A 27972-nucleotide genomic window follows, 5' to 3' on the forward strand; every position below is an offset into this window, starting at 1 on the left:
ATATTTTTTTTTTTTTAAGCGATGTTTGCATTAGTTTGTAGAAATATAAATCCAGGTGAGCAGTCGAGTAGTTTAGCGCAGTTTAATCGTTTTGTGAATACTGTCCCTCGTCGCCTGCCGTACTGAACTACAATTCCGCCCGGGACTACATTCTCCATGAGTGTCGCGCGAGGAGCGCCGCTAAACTCTCTTCAACACACAAACGAGACTAATAATCACAAACAACCGTAAGTACACACACAACACTTACTGTAATCTGACATTTTTAGGATCATCTCGATATAGTGATGTCGTATTGTGTGTGATCGCGGTCTGATCCGTGTGTTTGTGTGATTTTTGTAGCGCGGACAGTGAGCAGCAGGTTAATGCTAACGCTAACACCCTCAGATCAGCAATAAACAACTGTGATTTTAAACATATCTGTGCTCTATTCGAGCTCCACACGACATTTAACACACGTGTAGTTTGTGACAATGATAAATTAATCTGACAATGCGATTCTGAGACGTGAGATGTCCTATATTTGACACAGATAGATGAGTTTAGTGCTGCTTTTCTAGTGCTTTCTGTGAGGATTATTGACGGAATGTGTTAGTATTGTTTGTTAGTACTTGTTTTTGACCTGATATTAAGCTACGTACGGGTTATTTAGGTTGATCTGTCGTTGTTAATGCAGAGGAATGACAGGTTGGAGTTGACAGGTGATTCACATGTCTCCTCATGTTCGTTTCTCTTAAGGATTTTGGAGGAAGATGAGGGTGAAGGAGATACTCCGGACGGCCACACAGGCATGGAGTCCTGCAAAAAAGCATCCCACCTACCTGGCCTTAGGTAACTGTGTATATGTGTGTGTTTTCACCTCTGGGCTTGTGATTGTTTTGTTCAAAAAGCCTAAATGATCTTGTTTTCTTCACTGTCTGGTATCTGCAGGCACTGCTGCACAGCAGCTGGACGCGTCCTTCAACACCAGCTCTGCTCTGGAGATCTTTGAGATGGATTTTGCGGATACATCCATGGACATGAAGCTCAAAGGAACTCTGCCTACATCCAACAGGTCAGTTATTCCCATACGGGTAAGGTTTGGGGTCTGCTCACTAAGGCTGCATTTATTTGATCAAAATTCAGTAAAAATAGTGAAATATTTTAGAATGTAAACTAGCTGTTTTCTAAGTGAATATCTTTTAAACTGTAATTTATTTCTGTGATCAAAGTTGAATTTTCAGCATCATTACTCCAGTCTTCAGTTTCACATAATTCTTCAGAAATCATTCTAATATGCTGATTGCTGTATTTATTTGATCAAAAATACAGTAAAAATGTGAAATATTATTATAATTTGAAAATTGCAGTTTTCTATGTGAATATCTTTTAAACTATAATTTATTTCTGTGATGCGCAGCTGAATTTTCAGCATCATTACTCCAGTCTTCAGTGTCACATGATCCTTCAGAAATCATTCTAATATGTTGATTTAATGCTTTTGTTTGATCAAACATACTGTAAAAAATATGAAATATTATTCTAATTTAAAATACATTTTCTCTATGTGAATGTCTATTAAACTGTGATTTATTTCTGTGATCAAAGCTGAATTTTCAGCATCATTGCTCCAGTCTTCATGGTCACATGATTCTTCAGAAATCATTCTAGTCTGTTGATTTGCTGCTTTTGTTTGATCAAAAAATACAGTAAAAATGTGAAATATTATTATAATTTCAAACAGCTGTTTTCTATGTGAATATCTGTTAAACTGTAATTTATTTCTGTGATGCGCAGCTGAATTTTCAGCATCATTACTCCAGTCTTCAGTGTCACATGATCCTTCAGAAATCATTCTAATATGCTGATTTGCTGCTCAACAAACATTTATGATTATTATCAGTGTTGAAAACATTATTATTTTTTGTGGAAACCGACATACAGTTTATTTTTTTAGGATTTGCAGATGAATAGAAAGTTCAAAAGAGCATCATTTATTTAAAATAATTTTTTTTGTAACATTATAAATGTGTTTCATCAATTGAATATATCCTTGCTGAATAAAAGTACTAATTTCTTTCACTAATAAAAGCATAAAATTAAACTGAAAATGCAAATTCATAGCATTGTGGCCGTGACTTTTGCACAGACATACACGTCTCACGTTTTCTTTAGTGTACTCATCTGAATGTTATTTCTAAAGCGATTGTGAATGATGACTGGGTGTGTTTGGAATGTTTATTGTGATCAATCCACACTGAACTGTACAGAAAAATGCAGAATCTACCACTTAGTTTTGGCGTAAGGGATTGAGTTACAGCAGTTTATTGATGTCTCTTCCTCAAAGGTGAATTTAAGTTTATATTAATATCATTTTCCCCTGGCAGAAATTGAATAGCAGAAATACTGGTTTAACAGCAGTATTAGTTTAGACAGAACAATGTGTCAGATGTGTCGTCACCCTGCGGGAATGACTTCTGTGTGATCTATCACCCACAAACACGCGTGTGTGAACATGTTTCTGTGGCGTGTGTCACTGAAGTATTACACATCAAATTGTTTGCAGCAGCTTTGACATTTAAGAAACTAAACAAAAATGCCATTTCCAGCAGAGTTAAATTTCACCATGTATTTGTATATTTAGCTTTGCATAAATAGGGAACAAAATAGGGCTTGGAAATTAAAATCCTTGTGAAAAAACAACTAATGAGGTCACTAAACATTAATATATGAAATATGAAAAATTGAAAAAAGGCACTAAATATATACGTATGTATGTATATACAGTATTTACACGGCTGTTTGGGATCAGTAAGACTTGCAATGTTTTTTAAAGAAGTCTCTTCTCAAGAATACAAAAAAACAGTTCCTGTGATGCAAAGCTGAATTTTCATCAGCTGTTACTGTGTCACATGATCCTTAGAAATCATTCTAATATGCTGATTTATTATTAAAATTATTTATTTTGGCAACAGTTGTGCTGCCAGATATTTTTTTGGAACATGTGACACTTTTTTCTGGATTCTTTTTTATGAACAAAAGTTAAAAGAATAGCATTTATTCAGAAATATACTTTTTTTTTCTAAAAATATATGCGTTTGCTATCACTTTTTATCAATTTAACACGTCCTTGCTGAATAGAAGTGTTAATTTCCTTCAAAAAAGAAAGAATAAAAATTAACTAACCACAAACTTGAACGTGAGTGTATATTTTTTGTATATACACTACCATTCAAAAGTTTGGGGTCAGTACATTTTTATTGTTTTTTTTTTTTTTTTTAAGAAATGAATACTTTTATTCACCAAGGATGTATTAAGTTAATAATTAAAAGTTTATTAAAATTTAATAATAAATAATTTACATTGTTATAAAATATTTATATTTTGAATAAACACTGTACTTTTTAAACTTGTTATTCATGAAAGAATCCTGAAAAAAAAAAAATCACAGGTTCCAAAAAATATTTGGCAGCACAACTGTTGATATTATCCAGCACTGATCATTCTAATAATAAATCCGCATATTAGAATGATTTCTGAAGGATCATGTGACACTTAAGACTGGAGTAACAGCTGATAAAAATTCAGCTTTTCATCACAGGAATAAATTCTATTTTAAAGTATGTTAAAATAAAAAACATTATTTTATATTGTAAAAACATTTTGCAATATTACTGTTTTTTTATAAAAAAACAAAAAAACAAATAAATGCAGCCTTGATGAGCATAAGAGACTTCTTTAAAGACTATTACAAGTCTTACTGACCCCAAACTTTTGAACGGTAGTGTATATTTTGTATATATTTAAAAAAAAATTAAATAAATTCTGTTCTTCATTAAATCCTGAAAAAAAAAAAATCCAAAATAATTTCTGAAGGAATATTAATATAAGTATTAATATCTTTTAATAATAGAATGAATAAAAATTTATTGACCACAAACTTGAACGTGAGTGTGTATTTTTAGAAAAAAAAATATATTTTTTTAAATAAATGCTGTTCTTTTTACCTTTTTATTCATTAATAAATCCTAAAAAAAAAAAAAAATCAAAAATAATAATTTCTGAAGGATCGTGTGACACTGAAGACTGGAGTAATGATGCTGAAAATTCAGGTTTGATCAAGGAATAAATTATATTTTAAAGTATATTAAAATAAAGTATTAAAGTATTAATTTCTTTAAAATAAAAGAAAGAATAAAAATTTACTGACCACAAACTTGAATGTGAGTGTATACTTTTAGAAAAAAAAAAAGTAAATGTTGTTCTTTTTACCTTTTTGTTCATTAAAGAATCCTGGGAAAAAAAAAATTCTGAAGGATCATGTAACATTGAATTCAGCTTTAATCACAGGAATAAATTATATTTTGAAGTATATTAAAATAAAGTAAAGTATGAAAGTATTAATATATTTTAATAAAAGAATGAATAAAATTTACTGACAACAAACGGAAAAAAAAAATAAATGAATGCTGTTATTTTTGCTTTTTTATTCATTAATGAATCCTTAAAAGAAAAAAAAAATCCAAAATGATTTCTGAAGAATCATGTGACACTGAAGACTTGGAGTAATGATGCTGAAAATTCAGCTTTGATCACAGGAATAAATTATATTTTAAAGTATATTAAAATAGAAAACATTATTTTATATCATAATAATATTTCACAGTATTATTTTTTTTTCTGTATGTTTTGATCAAATAAATGCAACCTTAATGAGCATAAGAAACTTCTTTTAAAAAAGCATTCAAAATCTCACTGATCTCAAGCATTTGAATGGCCGTGTATGTATATTTGTACATTAATCTCAGCTGAAATAATCAGACATGAGTTGAATGGTGTGTGAAGTGTTGCTGGTGTTTGTGTTTGTTTTTGGTCAGGTTTCACAGTCTGATTTGGGTGGAGTTTGAAATGAACGTGAAGGGATCGGGGCGTCTCATCGGAGGCAGTGAGAACGGCACCGTGACCGTTTTCAACCCAGACTCCATTCTCACCGCGGGAGAGGACGCCGTGATCGGACAGTCCAACAAACACACGGGACCCGTGCGTGCGCTCGACTACAACCGCTTCCAGGTAGAGCTCGGACTCTCGCTTTAGATTCGATCTCATCCGCTGATGCTTTTACTAACGCACGTGTGTTTCCTCCACATCAGAGTAATCTCATCGCGTCAGGAGCCAATGATTCCGAAATATACATCTGGGACTTGAACAACTTCAGCAATCCCATGACGCCGGGTGCAAAGTCACAGGTGCTTTTCAAACTTTAGTTTGGTTATTTCATTTAAACGTTGTGTATTGTTTAGTCAGTGCTCGTCTCATCATAAAGTGACTGCGTTTGTCTCTCGTTGTGTTTCTTCAGCTCTGTGAGGTAAGAAGAAGGTTGTTGGTTCTTGTGAGGGTTTGTGGTTTTTTTTTTGCAGTGGTTTGGGTTCTGATTAACCTCTGATCTAACATTCAGCTCACTAAACAATGGGTTATTACCTACAAAACAATTCTGAGACAGTCAGACGTCTGCTGAGCAGAATGTGTTTGCTGGCTTTTGTTTTGGATTGATTTTAGTCTGTAATGAATTCCACATCTTCAGCTAGTGATTTGTTGGAATGTCACAAAAATTCTGGTGATTTTAGCTGTGTGCTTGTGCATGTCACTAAATATTACTTGATATTTTTAAATATTATATAGGGTGTCTAAATGGGTAGAGATAGATATATGTGGTCATTAAATAGTGATATATATTTTAGGGCTGTCAAACGATTAATCAAAAAGTTTGTTTGATATATGTGTGTGTGCTGTGTATATATAGTATAAATTATATACAAATTATAATAAATTAATATACTTATGATTATTTCTTAAATATATACATGAATGTGTTTGTATTTATACATAATAATCACACACAGTACACACACATATATTATGCAACCTTTTTTGTATGCGATTAATCGTTTGACAGCCCTAATTAATGTTATAATGAATGTCTAAGTAGGTGTAGATAGATGTATGAGGTCATTACATATTAAAATATATTTTAATATTATAATGGGTGTCTAAAAGAGTAAAGAGAGATATATAAATACAAAGAGAAATATTAATATAGTATTATAGCTAGTGTCTAAATGGATATAGATAAAATATGTATGTTTTAGTATTATAATGCATAAGATGAATGTAATTAAATACTAATCATTAACTAGTGAGTACATGGATATACATAGATATGAGGTCATTGCATATTAAAATATGTATGTTTTAATATTATAATGTATGTCTAAACGGATATAGATGGATAAATGAGGTCATTACATATTAAAATAAATATTTTTAATAATATAACTAGTGTCTAAATGGATATAGATAGATATATGAGGTCATTACATTTTAAAATATGTATGTTTAATATTATAATGGCTGTCTGCATGGGTATATATAGATATATGATGTCATTAAATATTCAAATGTATATATTTTAATATTAGAATGGATGTCTAAAAGAGTATGGATAGCTATATGAGGTGATTAAATATTAAAAAATAAATATTTGTAATAATATAACTCCTGTCTAAATGGATAGATAAATATATGAGTTCAGTGCATATTAAAATATGTATGTTTTAATATTATAATGTGCGTCTAAGAGAGTATAGATAGATATATAAGGTCATTAAATATTAAAATAAATATTTTTAATAAGGTAACTAGTGTTTAAATGGATATAGATAGATATATAACGTCATTACATAATAAAATATGTATGTTTTAATAACATAATGTGTGTCTAAAAGATTATAGATAGATATATGATGTTATTAAATATTAATATAAATATTTTTAATAATATTAGAAGTGTCTAAATGAGGTAGTTAAATAGTAAAATAAATATGTTAATATTAGAATGGGTGTCTGGTTGTTCAGCGTTTATGTATTAACATTGTATCTTAATATTAAAATGTCTAAATCAGAATTTATAGATATGAGGTAATCAAATCTAAAAATACGTGTTTTAATATTGTAATGGATGGTTAAATGGTTATAGATTGTTATATGAGGTCACTAAATATTTAATTGAATATATTTTAATATTATAATGATTGGCTAAATGGGTATATATCTGCATATGAGGTCACTAAATATTAAAATATTTGTATTTTATTATGGTTTGGGTTTTGATTAACCTCTTCTTAAAGCTCTCTTAGTAAAGTTCAGCTTCCTGAACAATGGGTTACTACCTAAAAACAATTCTGCAATCCTTTGTTTTCTGGGTTTTGGACGGTTTTGTAATCATTAATGAATCGGTGAGTGTTTCGAGTGGAGTCACAGGTGTTGTGCCGGTTCTGTCCGTGTGTTTGTGCGTGTGTTAGCCGGCGGAGGACGTGAGCGTGGTGGCGTGGAACAGTCAGGTGCAGCACATACTGGCATCCGCAAACCCCAGCGGGAAAGCCGTCGTCTGGGATCTGAGGAAGAACGAGCCCATCATCAAAATCAGTGACCACAGCAACAGAGTAAGAACATCCTCTGCCTCTGAGCCTCTGATTTTCTTTACTAAGCGAAGCAGTTGACATAAAAGACACGTTTTGAACATGTTGTGTGATGTATGTCAGATGCACTGCTCTGGGATGTTGTGGCATCCAGATGTGGCCACTCAGCTGGTTCTGGCGTCAGAGGACGACAGACTTCCTGTCATACAGATGTGGGATCTCCGGTTTGCAACCTCACCTCTCAAAGTCCTGGAGAATCACACCAGGTAGAGATTCACTCAAACCCTGTCAGATTGCACAGAAGCTGCTTTGATGCTCCTGCACACGTGTGACGTTCTTTCAATGTTCCAGAGGGATTTTGTCCATCTCATGGAGTCAAGCCGATCCAGAGCTGCTTCTGAGCAGCGGCAAAGACAACCGGATCATGTGCTGGAACCCAAACACCGGAGAGGTGCGTTTTTTACGTTTGTGCATTTGTGAGACACTTCTGTTCTAATTGAATTGTATTGCATTCAAAATATGCATATGATCAGTTCATGCATTTCTTGAGAATCAGACCTTTGACTTTGATTTTGCTAGAACCATGCTGTACTGTTACAGGCCTCTACGGTGTCATTTTTACGTGATTAAAAATTCATTTTCACAGACACAGTATTAACAAACAAAATAAAAACCTTAAACTAAGAAAAGATTACAGTTTAAAAGTAATTTTATTACAGTTTACTTTTTTAATATTTAAAAATTAATTAGATCCTGTTAAATTATATATTATTATAAAAATAAAACATTGTATTATTTTCTTATAAATAATATGTAATAAAATATACATTGATGATGATGATGATGATTATTATTATTAGGGTTAAAGTTCTCTACAGTGTCATTTTTGTTTGCTTAATATTTTTGATATTTGTGAGATTCATTTTCACAGACCAATATTACTAAATTAAATATGTTAAATTATACAGAATATAATAATGCATTTTATATTAGTTTATAATCATATATAAAATATAATAAAATCTATTTTTATTATTATTATTATTATTATAGAATAAACAACATAAAATATAATAAAATTAAAATGCATTGTTTCTAGGACAATTTAACATACATATTTATTATATATAATGTGTCATAAAATATTTATTATTATTAAAATATAGAATAAATAATGATAATACAGTAAACCCCAAAACTAATATAACAAGTATACTAATTTTAATAATTATTTCAATAATTATTACAATTCATAATCCAATGTTATTAATACCAATACCAGTTTTTTTAATAACTTAATAATATTTTTTTTAATTATAATTTTAATATTTTTCTCAGACAGCTTCTTACCACAATCAAATCATAGAAATATATTGTTTGTGGTACTTTTAGTTCACATTTCACATGTATTGACCATCATGCCTCGTCTCTCTCGTTTTAGGTGATTTACGAGCTGCCGACAGCCAATCAGTGGTGTTTCGATGTGCAGTGGTGTCCTCGTAACCCCGCCCTCCTGTCAGCCGCATCATTTGATGGGCGGATCAGCGTGTACTCTGTGATGGGAGGATGTCTTCAGCAACATCAGCACAGCACAGTGGACCAGGTGAGAACATTAAACCTGCTTTTCTCTGAGGAATGACGATCGCATCACTGACTCCTGATGGTTTGTATGTCTCTCTGTTCTTAGATCTCAGCTTCGTTTGACACCAACGACCCGTTTGGAACCGGTCAGACTCTTCCTCCTCTGCAGGTTCCTCAACCCACAGTCGAAACCACCATCATCCCTCCTCTGAAAAAGCCGCCCAAGTGGGTACGGAGGCCCGTAGGCGCGTCTTTCGCTGTGAGTATTCCAGAGACTTCGAAAAATCTGTTTCGAATGTCCTACGAGTCTCTACTCACATGTGTCTCCTCCAGTTCGGAGGGAAGCTGGTGACGTTTGAGAACCCTAAAGTGGCTCCTCAGCAGCAGACGGCGCAGCCGATCCAGCGACAGGTGCACGTGAGTCAGGTGACCACAGAGACGGAGTTCCTCCAGCGCTCGGCTGAGCTGCAGGCCGCTCTGCAGGCCGGATCCTTCACCAACTACTGCCACAGCAAGGTCATGAGCGCCCCCTCTGACGCCGAGCAGGACATATGGAGGTTCCTCATGGTACAGACATTCACATTCACAGAAATAGTGCACAGAAAATTCTTGTTTTCTTTCTTGATGACGCCATAAAACCCAGCTTCATTCAACCTGAGGAAAAGCATAGTTAACACTGTCTTAAATGTGACCCTGGAGCACAAAACCAGTCTTAAGTATCACGGGTATATTTGTAGCAATAGCCAAAAATACATAGTGTGGGTCAAAATTAACATTTTTTCTTTTATGCCAAAAATCATTAGGATATGAAGTAAAGTTCACGTTCCATGAAGATATTTTGTCAATTTCCTACAGTAAATATATCAAAATTTTTGATTAGTAATATGCACTGCTAAGAACTTCATTTGGACAACTTTAAAGGTGATTTTTTTTCAATATTTTGAATTTTTTGCAACCTCAGATTCCAGATTTTCAAATAGTTGTATCTCAACCAAATATTGTAAAATATAAAAATCTTATTTATTCACCTTTCAGATTATGTAGAAATCTTTAAAAAAAAAAAAAAAAAAAAAGAAATTACCCTTATGACTGGTTTTGTGGTCCATGGTCACAAATCGATATAATGTGTTACTGTTTCAGGGTTTCTGCAGGTCTGAACGTCTTAATTTGTTCTATGAATGCCTAAAAAACTTTGAAATGAGCATGGTAAAGCATGGAAATAAATGTTGCATGCACTTCAAAAGAAAATATATTGTATCTGTTTTTGTTTTTTTATATAAGTATCTACACATCCTTAAGTCAAGATACATTTCCTTGAGATGCAAAATGTGTGGAAAGATATGAAGTCTGAGAAACTGAACATAATGATCAATTTCAGATACAGATTTTGCGTTTTTTTTTTATTTTTTATGTTGGGTAAGGTTGCACGAATCAAAATCTATTTGTGATTTTTCCATAGAAAATTGTGATTTTAAAATTCTAAATTAATTAGAAAAAAAAAAAAAAAAAAAAAAGAACTGCACATTTTGGTCAATATGTTGTTGTTATTATTAATATAGAAGAGGTATTGCTAAATAAAATCTTAAAAAGTACAAAAATAATAATACAGTTGTTATATTTTTCACGGTAAAAAAACAACAAAAAACATTTTTAATAAAAAAATATTATAATAATATTAATAAGTACCTTTTATATTGCCACTGTAAAAATACTAATATTTATGACTTTTAATTTCTTGATTTTTGTCACCAAACCATCAAACATCAGGGAGCTTTTAAAGCTTCTCTGTTGTTAATAAGTCTAGTCTTAAAAGAATGCTATATTGCGATTTCTGTTTTTATTCCAGATTCCAGAGAGCATTTGATTAGACAGAAAATGACAATGATGTTGAGTTCATGCTTTCCCTGGGAGTCAAACCTATGACTTTGGTGTTGCAAGCACTGTACTGTTCAAAATACTGAAATAGAGAATACAGATGATCTTAAATCTGTCACATTCATACTAAAAGCCACAAAACTTTTTTGCTTTGAGAACAGATGCATATATAAGTTTCAGATAAAATGCATGACTGTTTAGCTGTGGAGATGTTTCATTTGTTGTTCTGTTTTTCACAGGTTAATTTTGAAGATGAGGCGCGTTTGAAGTTTTTGCGACTGCTGGGTTTCAGTAAAGACGAGCTGCAGAGAAAGGTGTGAAATGCCGTCAAACTACATTCAGTAGTCATTATATTAGGGGAGAGCGGGGTAAACCGTGCCACCTATTTACTGAAGCTATCCGATAAAAATAAAACATTTGTTGTAAATGCAGGAGACATTATGCCATTTTCTAGACTAAGACAGTGACACAGCTTACCCACTGGCACATCTTACCCCCACCTCATTACTTTTCAGATATTTTGCAATGAAAATCTTTAAAAGAGGAATAAAAAAGGACTTTTGATGAAATAATGCATGTTTTTTTTTTAATCAAGAGATAAAATCATGCATTATTTTACCATAACAGTCGCTCATATGACTTACGCACTGTGTTTCTAGTTTTGTGATGATTCTGATCTCTATTTCTGCAGATCTCAGCGTGTTTGGGGAGGAAGCTTCATCCGAACGGTTTAGATGTGAATGATCTGGCTGAGAAGATGCAGTCGCTTTCTGATCAGGTTTGTCTCAGCTGTGTTTTACTATCAGCACATGCATGCTAATATCTCATGTTTTAATCTGCCTGATGTTGAATGATCCAATCAGAGAGCAGACGAGTCGGGCGGCGCTGCGGACGGTTTGTCCGGCCGTGAGTCTCCTGCTGATTTCTTTAGTCAAATACCAAAGAAAGAGAAAAACAAAGAGCCCTTCCAGATCCCAGTTTCCTCAGGTGAGCGTCTCCATTGGACATGCGTGTTAATAACGTTATGATTTTGATGCTGAGAGATTAATGGAGTGCTGTGTTGAGCAGATACGGACGGTTTGATCAGTCAGGCTCTGTTGGTGGGGAACTTCGAGGGCGCGGTGGATCTGTGCCTGAACGACGGCCGATTCGCCGAGGCCATCCTCCTGTCAATCAGCGGAGGGGAGGAGCTACTGAAGAAGACCCAGCAACGATACCTCAACCGACAGACCAACAGCATCTCCATGGTAACCGCCTGTCACAATTATCATCTGTGCATGATGTCATTCTAGTTCAGATTCATTAGTGGAAACTGTATCAGTGTTCACTCCCATCTCTATGGTAACGCTTATTTATTTAGTTACATCTAGACATTTAGCGGACGCTTTTATCCAAAGCGACTTACAAAAGTGGACAATAGAAGCAATCAAAAAAATCTTTGATAAAGAATATTATGGTGATATGGTATTTTTTATTTACTATTATTATTTATACTAATAATAGCAACAACAAATGATTAGTATTTGATTATAATATATGATAATAATAGCGATGATGATGATATAATAATTATAATAATAATTTTGTTTCTTACACAAAGCATGTTTATTTATTGTCGTTGTCTTATTGACTATAAGACAACAAATTATAATAATTACTATAAGAATACTAGTACTACTACTAATAAAAATAACAATAATGTTAATTAATATAATAATGACAATAACAATACTATTTAGAATACTAAATTAATAATAATAATAATAATAATAATAATTACAATAGTTGTTATTATTAAAGTATTAAATGAATTATGTTGTTAGTATTCTTATTACTCTTTATATTATTATGGTTATTATTGATTATAAAAAGATGATTAAATTATAATAATAACAAAAATTATTCAATGAATAATAAGTAGACAACTAATAACAACAACAACAACAATATTTAAAATAACAATAATGCTAATAATAATTAAAACTTAATACTTATAATAATAATAATAATAATAATAAAAAGAAGAATTTCTTAAAAAAAAAATCGTTATTCTAAATTCTTATTAAAATATTAAATAATTGTGGTTATTGTTACTAGTGTTCATATTGTGGTCATTATTTGTCTTATTCTTTTTATTACTATTTTACCTTTATTATTTATTATTTATTTACTACTGTTATTTATACTAATAATAGCGACAGCAATAATGAATAGTATTTTAATAATAATGGTGATATATAATAATAATAATAATAATAATATTAAAATGCTGTTAAATTGTTGTTGCTGTTATTGGTATTGTTGTTATTCTTTTTACTATTATTCTGTTTTTGTCAGTAATAATAATAACTTTTTGTTTAATTATTTTTCTAAATTCTTATTAAATATTAAATAATAATTGTTACTAGTATTCATATTCTGGTCATTATATGTCTTATTTTTTGTATTACTATTTTACTTTTATTTATTTTTTATTTGCTATTATTATTTATACTAATTATGCTATTATTATGTATACAAAAATAAATGAATAGTATTTTAATAATAAAATTGATGATGATAATAAAAAATATTAAAAATTAATATTATTAAAATACTGTTACATTGCTGTTGTTAGTATTACTTTATTAATTATTTTATTAATTAGTATTAATTTTAGCAATTATTTTTATTATGATGTTTATTATTATTAAAATACTAATTTGTTGCTGTTATTAGTATTGTTGTTACTATTTTTATTAGTCTGTTATTGTCAGTAATACTACTACTACTACTAATAATAATTATTATTATTATTTTTGGGAAAGTCAAACGAATGGCTGTATTAATTTGTTATTTTTCCTCGTCAGCTGATCTCATCAGTGGTGACCCAGAACTGGCGTGATATCGTCCAGAGCTGTGAGCTGGATAACTGGAAGGAGGCGCTGGCGGCCCTGCTGACCTACGCTGACCCGGAGGAGTTCGCTCGTCTCTGCGGTAAGAACATCACAAGTGTAATCAAATTTCGTAATAATCTTTATTATATAAGAGCTCTGAATGCAGCTCGTCCAATCAGAGCTCAGAGTCTGGAGTGATTGACAGCTCTCTGTGTGTGTTTGTGTAGATACTCTGGGCTCTCGTCTGCAGGCTGAAGGCACAGAGAAGCGCTGTCTGCAGGCCTGTCTGTGCTTCATCTGCTCGGGGAACATCGAGCGTCTGGTGGAGTGCTGGACGTCCCAGAGAGACTGCTCGTCTCCGCTCGCGCTGGAGGTCACGATCACGCTCACTCTTTCACGTTAATATTAGGTGAATGCTGTCTTACGCTGACCTCTGTGCTCTTGTGCGTCTGCAGGATCTGGTGGAGAAGGTGATGATCTTGCGAAAGTCCATCGAGCGTCTGCGTAACGGCGAGGTTTGCGTTCAGAGCTCAGCGCTGACCGAGAGGCTCATCCAGTACTCCAGCATACTGGCGTCACAGGGCAGCTTGAGTTCAGCGCTCAACTACCTGCCCGACACCTCCGACCAGGTACACACACTAATACACACACACATGTGTACTTCACACGTGAACAACTCATGATTTCCAGCAGTCCAGCTTTCGTTTTTTTTTTGTTTTTTTTTTTGTTTGTTTTTTTGTTTTCAACAAAGTAAAATAAATAAAAAAAAATTAATTAAGACATAAATAAATAAATATATGTGTATATATGTATATATATGTATATGTGTGTATATATAGTATATTTTATAGTATACTTTTTTTTTTTTAATTATGTTTTATTGTTCTGTAAAATTATTATTATTATTAATTTTATTTTAAAATACAGTGCTGTTATTTTTATTTGAATTTTTGCTTTGAATTATAATAGAATGCTTATAATAAAATAAAAGTTAAATAATTAAATAAAATAACTATGAGTAAATACTAATTTTAATTGCAGTGTGCAATACTATTGTTATAGTAATATATTTCTTTACTTTTTTTATTGTTAGTAAAATAATTCAATAATAATAAAAAATAATAAGAATATTATTATTATTAAATACTATTTTTTTATTTTACAAATCAGTACTATTATTGCTACTTTAAAATAGAAATAATTAAAAAATATTTTAATTATTATTTAATACTATTTTATTGTATGGTGTAATACTTTTATTGCTATAGTAATACATTACTTTGAGTACATTTTAAAAAGCATAATATTTAAAACAGCGATAGTGATTATTATTATTATTATTAATTATTAATAAATACTCAATTTTTAATTTACAGAACAGTAGTATTATTGCTTTTATAATTTATTAATTATTATTTAATACTATTAAATTGTACGGTGTAATATTGTTTAGTGCATTTTAGTAAATGTTATAGTTTAATAAATTAAATGATAATTTAAAATGTGTAATATTTAAAACAGTAATAACGACTATTATTATTAAATACTCTTTTTTTTTTTTTTTTTTTTTTTTTTATTACAGAACAGTAATAGTATTGCCATTTTTTTTTTATTTCATAAAATAGAAATAATTACAAAATAATATTAGTTATTATTTAATATTGATTTATTGTACGGTGTAATTTTTTATTTCTATAGTATTAATTACTCTATTTTATAGTTATAAATTTGTATATAAATTTTATAGTTTAATGAATTAAATAATTTTAAAACATATTTAAAGCAGTAATAGTGATTATTATTATTAAATACTCAATTTTTATTTTACAGAACAGAAGTAGTATTGCTATTTAAATTTTTTAATTTCATAAAATAGAAATAATTACAAAATAATATGAATTATTATTTAATACTAATTTATTGTACGGTGTATTTTTTTTTTTATTGCTATAGTAATATATTTGAGTATGAGTAAATGTTATAGTTTAATAAATAAAATAATAACTTAAAAAGCATAATATAAAAATATAACTTAAAACAGTAATAGTTATTATTATTATTATTATTATTCAGAAATATAAACATTGGTAGTAAGCATGTTCTGTACGTGTGTGTTTGTGTGAATTTTAGGCTGGTGTTCGGATGTTGAGAGAGCGACTGTCACATGCCAAGGGTGACATCCTGCAGAGACCGCAGCCGTCTGCGCCAGCAGGAGGCGCTAAAGCACCGGCAAGCACACACACTCCCGCAGCACACACACAGGTGATCTGCTTTTATGATGATGATGTGCATGCTGTATGCTGATGATCAGCAGAGATTATTTGCGTTCTGATGGCCTTGATAAAACTGCACCTCTTTTTATTGGATGTTGTGAAAGTCGAGGCGGCATACAGTGTGCGTCTGCTGTTTGCACAGGAATAGGAGTGTGTGTGGTCTTTAGGGAGTTTTGTTGGAGCAGAACAAGATTATAGTTTGATTGTGAATGATTAATCAATGATGGTATTCCAAAGATACAAATTTGTCTTTGTAATTTCTTAACTAGTGTTACTTTAGTATAATTTACATTCTATTATAGTATTAATTCATATTTTGGATTAGCTTTTTGTTTTTATATCTTCAGTTTTTGTGCTTGTTATTTTATGACAAAAAAAGACTAATAGAAATCCTTTTTAAAAATTAAATTAAAATATCAAATAATGATTCAATAAAAATATAAAATATTTAAAATAATAAAAAAAAAACCTATTTAGCTTTATTTTTAATTTAGTTTATTTTTTATTTGTAAATCAAAGTTTTTTTTTTTTTTTTGGTTTCTTTTTTAAGTTTTAGTTATTTTAGCACATCTGAAACTTATTTTTCCAGTTACATCATGACATATTGGATGAGGTTAACCAGTAATCCAGTAGTTATTTTAGGCATGTGTTGATGTGTTGTAATGTGTGTTCAGGGGCCGTGCGCGTCCACGGCTCATCCTCAGATGCCCCAGCCCGTGCAGCAGCCGATGCCCCGTCTCTTCACTCCTCAACCGCGGCCGGAGTCTGCTGCTCCTCTTCCTCCTCCTGTTTCCGGAGCATCGCGTCCAGGCCTGAGACCCGCCTACCCACAACACCCCGCCACAGCTTCCGGTACCTGTCAATCAAAATACACACCAATCATTTCAATACTGATCAACACACTACTGTATAGAGCTCAAAGACGTTGTCCACATCAAAAGAAATTTATGTCCATAGAAAGCACATTAAATGTAAGTGAAGTGTCTACTTTTAAGGTTTGAAATAAGCTTTTGGAGAATCAAATTTGGTTGAAACTGTCATTCAGTGTAACAATATTTATGTAAAAAGTCAAACAACGTGCTTATTCTGACTTGTACATATTAAAATGTATAAAAGAATAAGAGAGCATATTTTCAATTTTATTGTTTTAAATGAGTAAAAAGTTCTTACTGGCAAATGGGTAAAAAATATAGAATTACAACTATTACAGTATGTCAGAAATGGATTTTTGTAGTAAATATGCCTGACAAGATTGTTACACTGAATGACATTAAATTAGTAAATTAGGGAAAAAATGTATGAGATTTATTTTTTTGCTTAGAAAAACGAAAACAAACATGCAAATAAATGAAACCGAAGATTTTAATTCTTTTTCGGAAAAACAACAGTAATTTAAAGCAGCATTACACTTATTGTTTTCATGCTTAAACCCTTCTTCGTCTTTGACCTGTAAACATTTGGGGTCGGTAAGATTCTTAAAAGAAGTCTTTTCTGCTCACCAAAGCTGTGTTTATTTGATCAAAAATGCAGTACAAAATTCTGATATATTTGTACAATTTCAAACAGCTGTTTTCGATGTGAATATAGGTTAAAATTAAATTTATTGCCATGACCAAAGATGTATTTTTGCCACGCTACTCCAGATTTTTACAGGCCCAGGAGAATGAATGAACAAACACACAGTTGATGCTCTACCAAAGCATTCTCATCTTTATTCATTTTAAGATATAGTGATATTTATACAAACGGCATCATCCCGGATGTCTCACACATCCAATCAGAGTATTCAAGAAATATATCAGGGTGCTTAAAGTACTGCTCCGCTCCGATTGATTCAGAATCGTGACTCGATTGTTCATTTTAAGCGATTCACTAGCAAAAGCCAGATTCAATTAAAAGAGCCATTCATTTAGAATTTCAATATTGCTTGTAATGATTTTAAAAAGCACATATAGTGAAATGGAGCTTTGCGTCGCAAAATGATTCACTGATTCACACTCGGATTGTGTATCACAAATCATTTGTTCCAGATCGGGACTTCAAATCGTTAATTATTTGATTTAGAGCAGAACAGGATGAATCATTTGATTCATTTCGCGAATTGAATAATTCAAATAAAATGATTCACCCATACGCAAAATGTTGACGTAAACCAAATGATTAGCAATCCAGTGCTACGAGTCCTGATCTGAAATGAATCATTATTCACGAATCATTATTCAGATCGGGACTTCAAAATGTGTATCGCAAATCATTTGATTTAGAGCGAAATGGGTTTGTGGATCATTTCTTGATTGAATAATTCAAATCAAATGATTCACAATAGGCGAAGTTCCGATCTAAGTCAAATGATTCGCGATCCTGCACTCCAAGTCCTGATTTGAAATGACGATTCACGAATCATTATTCAGATCAGGACTTTGGAGCGTGAATCACGAATCGTTTGATTTAGATCAGAACCTCGGAGCAGTTTTGTGAATCTTTTGTTTTAGTTAGGAGCACGAATCACGAATCATTTAATTGAGATCAGGGCTTCAGTGTGCGTGTGGTGAATCTTTTGTTTCAGGTCAGGATTTCGGAGCCGTTTTGTGAATCTTTTTCAGATTTTTTTTCTTAAACAGTAGAAAACATTATCTCATATGGATAGGAAAGAAATATAATTGTTTATCATAAGGTGTAAGATGTATTTTGCAGTTTGTCTAGCTGTCTAGATGTGTTGGGGCCAGGTTTAAGAGCTAGTTTCCAGCTTTCAAAGTAAAATTTTTTGGATTCATCAGCACAGTGAATTTTTAGCTTTAAAGAAAAAAATTGCTGGCTTACTTTTAAGAAGTCTTAACCTTTTATGCAAAGAACAGTGAAGTTCAGTTCATCTGTTTGAGAGAGAAAAGGCCCGAGAGTGAAGCCTTGAAATAATATTAACACACAAAATATAATTAAAAAATATATATATATATATATATATATATATATATATATATATATATATATATATATATATATATATATATATATATATATATATATATTTATATATATATATAAATTTTAAGTTGCAATATACACTGCCGCTCAAAAGTTTGGGATCAGTAAGACTTATAATGTTTTTTTAAATGCTCATCAAGGCTGCATTTATTTGATCAAACATACAGAAAAAACAGTAATATTGCAAAATGTTATTACAATATAAAATAATGGTTTTTATTTTAATGTACTTTAAAGTATAATTTATTCCTGTGATGCAAAGCTGAATTTTCCTCAGCTCTTACTCCAGTCTTAAGTGTCACATGATCCTTCAGAAATCATTCTAATATACTGATTTATTATTAGAATGATCAATGTTGTTTTTTTTCAGGATTCTTTGATCAATAAAAGTTAAAAAGAACAGCATTTATTTAAAATAGAAAGGTTTTCTAACAATAAACACTGCTGTTTAAAAGTTTGGGGTTAGTAAATTTTCTCCTTTTTTTTTTTTTTTTTTTAAAGTAATTAATACTTTTATACACCAAAGATGTGTTACATTAATAAAAAGTGATAGCATAGATTTACTTAGTTAGAAAATATTTATATTTTGAATAAATGCTGTTCTTTTTAACTTGTTATTCATCAAAGAATCCTGAAAAAAGTATCACATGTTCCAAAAAAAAAATTTGGCAGCACAACTGTTGATAATTCTAATAATAAATCAGCATATTAGAATGATTTCTGAAGGATCATGTGACACTTAAGACTGGAGTAACAGCTGAGGAAAATTCAGCTTTTCATCACAGGAATAAATTACATTTTAAAGTACATTAAAATAAAAAAATATTATTTTATATTGTAATAACATTTTGCAATATTACTGTTTTTTCTGTATTTTTGATCAAATAAATGCAGCCTTGATGAGCATAAGAGACGACTTTAAAAAACATTACAAGTCTTACTGATCCCAAACTTTTGAGTGGCAGTGTATATATATATATAAATATAATAATAATAATGCCTGTAATCAACCGTATTTAATGTACACATTTCAACCGTCTGCCTGTGATGTTTTGCTCCTGCAGGTTTTCCTCCATCTCAGCCGTTTGCTCAGTCCGGTCCCCTTGGAGGTCCGGTGGGTTTCATGTCTGGCCCATCGATGCCCTCCTCCAGCCTGGCGGGTCCCTCAGTGCCACCCTGCTCTCCACCGGGTCCCATGATGCCTGGCGGCGTCCCCATGATGCCTGCTCCTCCCACCCCGGGATTCTTGTCTCCCACGTCTCTGCCGGGCGGCCCGTTGCCCTTGTTTCCAGGCGCTCCTCACGCACAAGTGCCTCCTCCCGGCGGGGCGTATCCTCCTCTCGGAGCCGGGTATCCTCAGGGCGGCCCTGGAGCGCCAGCGGCAATGAGTTTCAGTGGCACCAATGTCCCGCCTCCACCGACAGGTACATACAGAGACGTCTGGAGGAAGCGCTGAAGACAGCCGTGTCTCATATGTGTATTTCTATTGATCCTGCTGTTTGATTTCCAGGATATTTCCCATGGCTGATGTGCCTCACAGAAGAGGAAGGTGACAGGGAGAGAGATGTGTGTGTGTGTGTGTGTGTGTGTGTTTATACTGTTAAATGCAGAGATATTGTGTGTGTGTGTGTGTGTGTGTGTTTAAGAGGGACAGCAGCAGTCCAAACTCGGCTCTTCTAATATTTAATGCTGACTGATTATAAATAATTTGCATATTCGCACACTGATCATGTGCTTCCTGTGTGATCTCTCTGAGCTTCATGCACACTAGTGTTTGTTTGACTTCTCAGTGCTGACTTTAAGTTTGCTGTGTGAGTCTTACGTTATATGATGATATAAACAGACTAAGAAATGTCTACAACTATGTTCAAAAGTTTGGGGTTGGTAAGATTTTTTTAAAGACAACTCTTCTGCTCATAGAAGCTGCATTTATTTGATCAAAAATACAATAAAATAAAAATTATGTGGCAGTTTTATAAAATAAATATTTTTAAAACAAATATTTTAATATAAAACAATTCTAAATCTAAAAAAAAAAGTATTTTTATTTTTAAAAATAAAAAATAAAATGTTATTACTATTTCAAACAGCTGTTTTCCATGTAAATATGTTAAAATGTAGTTGATTGCTGAATTTTCAGCATCAATACTCCAGTCTTAAATTTAAAAATATATATAAATAAATGTTTTTATAAAATACAAATTGTTAAATATTATTCTTATTTAAAATAGCTCGTTTCTGTGTGCATCTATGTGAAAATGTAATTTATTTCTGTGATGCACAGCTGAATTTTCAGCATCATTACTCCAGTCTTTAGTGTCACATGATCTTCAGAAATCATTGTAATATACTGATTTGCTGCTCAACAAACATCTGATTATTATAAGTGTTGAAAACAGTTGTGCCGCACAATATTTTTCATCATACGTTTTTTTTTCAGGATTCACAGTTGAATAGAAAATTCAAAAGAACAGCATTTATTTGCAATGTAAGCGTTGCTGGATCTTACTGACCCCTAAACCTTTGAATGCTAGTGTAAGCCAGACAGAAAGAGAAGCTACAGAGACACTTCAGTCGCTCTCAAAAAAGTCTGTAAAGATGCAATGGCATTCAGACATTTATAAGTGTGTCCTGAGCGTCTAGATATGTTTTAGTGCTGCTTTATTGATGCATGCATTTATATTTAAATGTAAATGTATGTTTTGTTGACTGATCCGCTGTAATTGTGTGAATATTCTCTCTTTAGTTCAGGACGGGTGGAACGACCCTCCGGCTGTACGTGCAGGACAACGCAAAAAAAAGGTATTTATAGTTTGCATAATGATGTTAGTAATAATAATGCCTTTAACAGCAAACAATATGACCTGTTTTCCACTGCCATGATGCTGCTTCTCTATCTGGCTCCATTCTGCACTTTAATTCAAAGCATTTAAAATATACAGTTAATGCATTCCCTGGGAATCAAACTCATGATTTTGGTGTTGCAAGCACCGTGATCTACTGTCTGAGTTTCAGTAAGAAATAAGATGAGTACAAATTTCTCAATATATTGCACACAGTTGCATAAATCATGTCAAATGTCATAACACAATTCAATGATTGCATAAAATCCCTGAATTAAAGCACTTTGAATGTTGCAGTATGTTCCCTAAAGTATAAAACAATAATGTTTCCAGTAAAATGATTTACAAATATCGCATGCATTTGCATGAAATATTATGAATTTTCATTATATTAAAATACTGCTGATTCTGTGATTGCATAAAATCCCTCAAATAAATGACTTTCATTATTAACATTTATGAAATATATATTTTTTCTTGTTGTTTTAAAATAAACAACTGCTGTTTATTGTATGAAATTTTGTGATTGCATGAAATCCTTGAATTTTATTTTTTATATAATGTGCATGCATTTGCATGTTGTTGTTTTTATTTTTATTTTTTTTGGTGATGTGATGTGTTAAAATAACTGCTGTTTGTCTTATTTTAATTCAAGGTTTTTAGACAATCAAAGGATTTTTAATGTTATGTTCGCAAAAACGTAAAACAATAAATGTTTCCATTAAAATTATTTACACATATTGCATGCATGACTTCTCCATGTTATATTTTTGCTGCTGTTTGTAATATCAATTCCTGTGATTGCAAATAAATAAATAAATATTATAAATAAAAACTAAAAAACGGACAGGTTATGCGTTACATCATTATTGGGCTCTCAGGTGGAAACATGGTCTGAGTAAATGGTCAACAAAACTGCTTGGAGTGTCATTGAACCGAATGATGTTTGTGTGTGTTTGTGTGTGTTCAGCTGCCAGAGAACTACACTCCCCCTGCTCCGATCACGGCGCCAGTGATGGGTTTCCCGGCGGAGGCTCCCGTTCCTCAGGATCGGGTCCAGGTGCCGCCCGGCGCCCCTCAGGAGCCCAGCGTACAGGTCAGAGGTCATCATGGCAGAGCCCATCAGATGTGCTTGTGTTTGCATGATAATAACAGTGTAAGTGTGTTGTAGTCCTTACAGCAGCTTCCTGCCGAGCGCGTGGAGCAGAAGGAAATCCCAGCCGAACACATGATCCTCAAGACCACCTTCGGCAGCCTGGTGCAGCGCTGTCAGCTGGCCGCCGCGGACCCGGTAACACACACACACACGAGACATATTGCATGCAAACTTGCCGAGAGCTTTCTCAATCTGGCAAACTTTAATCTGACTGGTTGGCTTTGTGTAACCGTCTGGAATTGTTGCACAAATTCAAATTCATGTCTGTCCAGAGAGACGGGGCGTTTACAAAGTACAGTCTAGCGCTCTAGTCAGTTAGGTTAATTGGATCATAGGCTGCATCGTGCTTTTGCCAGCGTCGGAGTTGCCAGGTCCAAGAAAAATGTCCAGCACAAAGCCCTCGCAAAACCTGCACAAAAGCAATGAAAACTTCCCATCCAATCACAAAGAGAGATTTGCATAACGCGTATCAAAATGAACAGTTTAAGCTGTTTTCAAATCTTATTTGGGTGATTTTTATTTTAACTTGTTGTTTAATTAGTATGTGCATATATAATTATCTAATCTGCAGTTTCACAACCTTTTCTTTGGTACCTTTAATTGTTCTTTTATTCTTTGATTTTAATTTTCAGCACTTTGCATGATAAATGTTTGTTTTGTGAGCTATAGATATGAATAACATTGTCACAGGTGTTTCTTTAATTCGTTTTTTAAAAAAAAAAAGTTTTTTAGTAGATAGATCTAGAATTCTGAATTGAAATAAATTGCAACAATTATATTTACTTAGATGAATTTGGTGGAATCAGGTTGTTTTAGTTTCGTATTTATTATTCAGTTTTTAAAAAATGATTTCAATATTAAATAAAAAAAAAACATTAATACCTATTTATTACTGTTATTTGAAAAAAATAATAGTTATCACCTTACCCAGTTGATTGATTGCATTGATACCTACAAACATTTTTGTATTCTAGTACAAAAATTTAAACACTGGATAAAGTCAGTTTTTGACATATTAGAGTCCTTTTTTTTTTTTTTTTTTTTTTGCAGAGGGAAGTTTGGGTATCTCATTTTTGTCACTTCATGATTCAGAAAATACAGAAAACTATATATTTTCATAATTTTTGGAGAAATAAAATGTATATAATCAAGTAAATTCTATGCAATCCCTCTGTAAAAACATTCAGGATATAGACAGGAACCAAAAAAAAATGGAAAGTTTATGACTCAGTGTATGAGAAAAAAACTCATTTTTAAAAACGCCTTTAAAAATATGTATTGTAATTGAAATCTATTGACACAGATAGAAAAAGTGCTATAAAAGAAACACCTAACAGTGCCTTTTGGATGTTTTCTTTCCACTAGTCCCAAAATCTCACACTTGACAGGTGCATGAAAACGTGCCTGCGGTGTCTCCCCTTAAAACAAAATGAAGGATATGTATGAAACCACGTTTGGGAGAGTTTCATAACTGTTGCAAAAAAATCAGGACTTTGGTTTTACACGTGTGCAACCAATCTGCGTCTGAAAAAGTTGAATACTCTGTGCCAGTGTAAATAAAGCCGCAAGCTGTCTCTTCCTGTGAAAGTTTGCAGATTTCTGACCAGAATAAGTTGTGAATTAAACAGGACTTTTTAATTTCATGTATAAACTTTCTTGCAGCAAACGAAGCGCAAACTGGACGATGCCTCCAAACGTCTGGAGAGTCTGTACGACAAACTGCGAGACCAAGCGGTGAGTTGAAGACGTTTATTCCCGTCTCTTTAGTCTCTAAGATGCCAGATTAACCTTTCGTGTGCTTCCCGCCCCTCAGCTCTCTCCCAGCATCCTCGGCGGCCTCCACGAGATCAGCCGCTGCGTGGGAGCCCGTAACTATCAGCAGGGTCTGGAGGTTCACACGCAGGTGGTGACCAGCAGCAACTTCAGCGAGATCTCTGCCTTCATGCCCGTCCTCAAAGTGCTCATGACCATCGCCAACAAACTGGCCGTGTGACTCCAAACGCGCCCGCGGCAGATCCGCTTCACGGTTGTGTTTTGATCTGTCGCTGAACTGTGCTTTAAGAATGAACGCAGCGTTAATATCCCACCTCTTTCCACTGCTGGTGTTCTCCTCGTGTGTTTGGGAATTTCCTTCCATGCAGTAGGCCTTATTCATCCTAAAAACAAGCTGAACGAATTTTTGTATGGGATTATTCATAAAAACATTATTGCATAAACTGTGTTAAATCGAATGCAACGGTTTACCCAGAAATAGGCCTTAAAACAAGCAGAACCGAGTTGTGCAATGCATTTGTAAAATCATTTTTACATTGTTACATTCAATTCAGTGTGATCTGCATAACTGTTTAAAAGAATTAATGCATAAATAGCATTGAATTGAATGCAACATGTTTGCCTAAAAATACAAAAACAAGCAGAACTAATTTGTGTAAATTACTGCATTCAGTTCAGTTATGCACTTTTTGTGTAATCGTTTGCAAAGTTGTGTAAGTTGCATTGCGTTTCATTGAATGCACTGAAAAAAGGCCTTAAAACAAGCAGAATGAATTTGTGTAAATTGTTGCATTCAAGAATCTAACAACAGGCATTTGTCATTAAACAAAATTGTTTGTAAAAAAACAAACATTGTTTTGTAAATTGCATTGAATTGAATGCAACGGTTTACCAAGAAATAGGCCTTAAAACAAACAGAACCGTTTTGTGCAATGCATTTGTAAAATTGTTACATAAATTGTTGCATTCAGTTCAGTGCGAGAATGACTTTGTGCATAATTGTTTGTAAAAGAATAAATGCATAAATTGCATTGAATTGAATGCATGTGTTTACCTAAAAATACAAAAGCAAGTAGAAACAATTTGTGTAAATTATTGCATTCAGTTCAGTTATGCACTTGTGCATAATTGTTTGCAAACTTGTTTAAATTGCTTTGTGTTGCATTGAATGCACAGGTTTGCCTGAAAAGGCCTTAAAACAAGCAGAATGAATTTGTGTAAATTGTTGCATTCAATTCTGTGTGAAAATTTAAGAACAAGCCTTTAGTTAAACACAAATGCTAAATTGTTAATAAAAAAAAAGCATTCTTTTGTAAATTGCATTGAATTGAATGCAACATTTTACCCAGAAATGGACCTTAAAACAAGCAGATCCAGTTTGTGCAATGCATTTGTAAAATCATTGTTACATAAATTGTTGCATTCAGTTCAATGTGAGAATCTGCGTAAGCAGAATAACTTTGTGCATATTTGTTTGTAAAAGAATTAATGCATAAATTGCCTTGAATTGACTGCATCTGTATACCTAAAATTACAAAAATTATTGCATTTAGTTCAGTTATTGTTTGCAAAGTTGTGTAAATTGCATTGCATTGAATGCACAAGTTTGCCTGAAAAGGCCTTAAAACAAGCAGAATGAATTTGTGTAAATTGTTGCATTTAATTCATTGTGAAAATGTAAGAACAAGCCTTTGTCATCAAACACAAAATTGTTTGTAAACAAAAAGCATTCTTTTGTAAATTGCATAGAATTGAATGCAACGGTTTACCCAGAAACAGGCCTTAAAACAAGCAGAACTGATTTGTGCAATGCATTTGTAAAATCATTGTTACATAAGTTGTTGCATTCAATTCAATGTGAAAATCTGCGTAAGCAGAAGGACTCTGTGCATAATTGTTCATAAAAGAATTAATGCATAAATTGCATTGAATTGAATGCATCTGTTTGCCTGAAAATACAAAAACAAGCAGAACGAATTTGTGTAAACTGTTGCATTTAATTCAGTTTGGGAATGTAAGAACAGGCCTTTGTCATTAAACACAAAAAAACATTATTTTCTAAATTGCACTGAACTGAATGCAACAGTTTGCTTTAAAACAAATTCATGTAAATTATCACGTTTTTTTTTTTGGTGAAACAAGCAGAATGATTTTCTGTGCATAGTTGTTTGTAAAACCATTTTTGCATAAACTGCATTGAATTGAATGCAAACGTTTGTCTTAAAACAAGCAGAATCAATTTGTGTAAATAATCTGTAAAATCATTTTTGCATAAATTGTTGCATTTAATTCAAAGTGAGAATGTAAGAACGGGATTTGCACAGATTTGTGTTTCCTGAATGAGGTTTTTTTTTTTATATATATATATATATTGCGAGAGCAGAAAACTGTAGTTTATTGGTCGTGTTGATTGTTAGTGGACAAGGTTCATTATTGACTGACTGTTGAATTCCATGTTTTTGAGTGGATTTGGTGAAGGCTTGTTTTCTATTGCACTTGCTCATAGAGAGGTTGATGCTTGAACTGCGTTGCGGTTTCTCCTCCAAACACTCCTGTAGAAAAACCAGAGCTTCATTAGATGTTAATCAAACCATTGCAACAAAGATGAATGGCACTGAATTCTGTAAGACTTTGGACTGAAGAGAGTGTGAATCTCATAAAACCTGACAAGAAAGTGTCCAGGGTCTTATTTCACCCAAAAATCAAAGAATAAAAAGAAAAACAAGCCTGTTTTTGTTTTGCATGATGATATTTTGACAACTAAGCATAATGAAACAACAAATTCTCATTGTGCATCAGTGTTTTTGTAATTGCCTTTACTCTTAATTGATGATCAGTAAAACTTTTTTTAAAAAATGAGACTTCTAAAAAATAATCTTATTTATTTAAAATGAAATTTTTGAGGTGAAATACAACCTAAACATGTTTTTGAGTTTTTGTGAGATTCTTCTTTCTTCAGTGCTTTAACAGCAAAGAAACTGAATGTAACTGAACAGTTAAGCTGATAAAAGTTCCCACCTTTTTATGAATATGTCCTCGTCACGGTTGTGCCGTTGTTTGTCCGTGTTCATCATGAAACCCATTCATACTGAGAGTCGTGAGTGAAAACTTCCATGCTTGAAAACACTTGAAGAAAAATACACACACCTTTCATAAATG

General features: G+C 32.4%; 1 protein-coding gene across 1 annotated transcript; it reads left to right on the forward strand.

Annotated features, from left to right (window-relative positions):
• The first annotated feature begins 105 nt into the window (after window positions 1–105).
• On the forward strand, window positions 106–27972 carry sec31b (SEC31 homolog B, COPII coat complex component). Its single transcript, XM_051124935.1, has 27 exons — window positions 106–227; window positions 739–831; window positions 931–1054; window positions 4857–5049; window positions 5130–5225; window positions 7338–7478; window positions 7578–7720; window positions 7806–7905; window positions 8896–9057; window positions 9142–9294; window positions 9369–9602; window positions 11150–11224; window positions 11602–11688; window positions 11774–11897; window positions 11979–12157; window positions 13760–13886; window positions 14014–14159; window positions 14242–14415; window positions 15917–16048; window positions 16734–16911; window positions 20106–20465; window positions 20552–20590; window positions 21788–21843; window positions 22855–22980; window positions 23056–23175; window positions 24703–24774; window positions 24854–27972. Exons 2-27 carry the CDS (start codon window positions 753–755, stop codon window positions 25031–25033), a joined length of 3600 nt encoding a protein of 1199 aa, XP_050980892.1. The 5' UTR covers window positions 106–227; window positions 739–752; the 3' UTR covers window positions 25034–27972.

This window comes from Labeo rohita, chromosome 12, assembly GCF_022985175.1.
Source record: "Labeo rohita strain BAU-BD-2019 chromosome 12, IGBB_LRoh.1.0, whole genome shotgun sequence".
Lineage (NCBI taxonomy): Eukaryota > Metazoa > Chordata > Actinopteri > Cypriniformes > Cyprinidae > Labeo > Labeo rohita.

Excerpts from the sequence above, each read along its gene's own strand:
- sec31b (XM_051124935.1), top strand. The coding sequence starts at position 753 with ATGAGGGTGAAGGAGATACTCCGGACGGCCACACAGGCATGGAGTCCT. Across the intron at positions 14,416-15,916 it reads TGCCCGACACCTCCGACCAG|GCTGGTGTTCGGATGTTGAG; the intron begins GTACACACACTA and ends TGTGAATTTTAG. Across the intron at positions 16,912-20,105 it reads ACACCCCGCCACAGCTTCCG|GTTTTCCTCCATCTCAGCCG; the intron begins GTACCTGTCAAT and ends TTGCTCCTGCAG.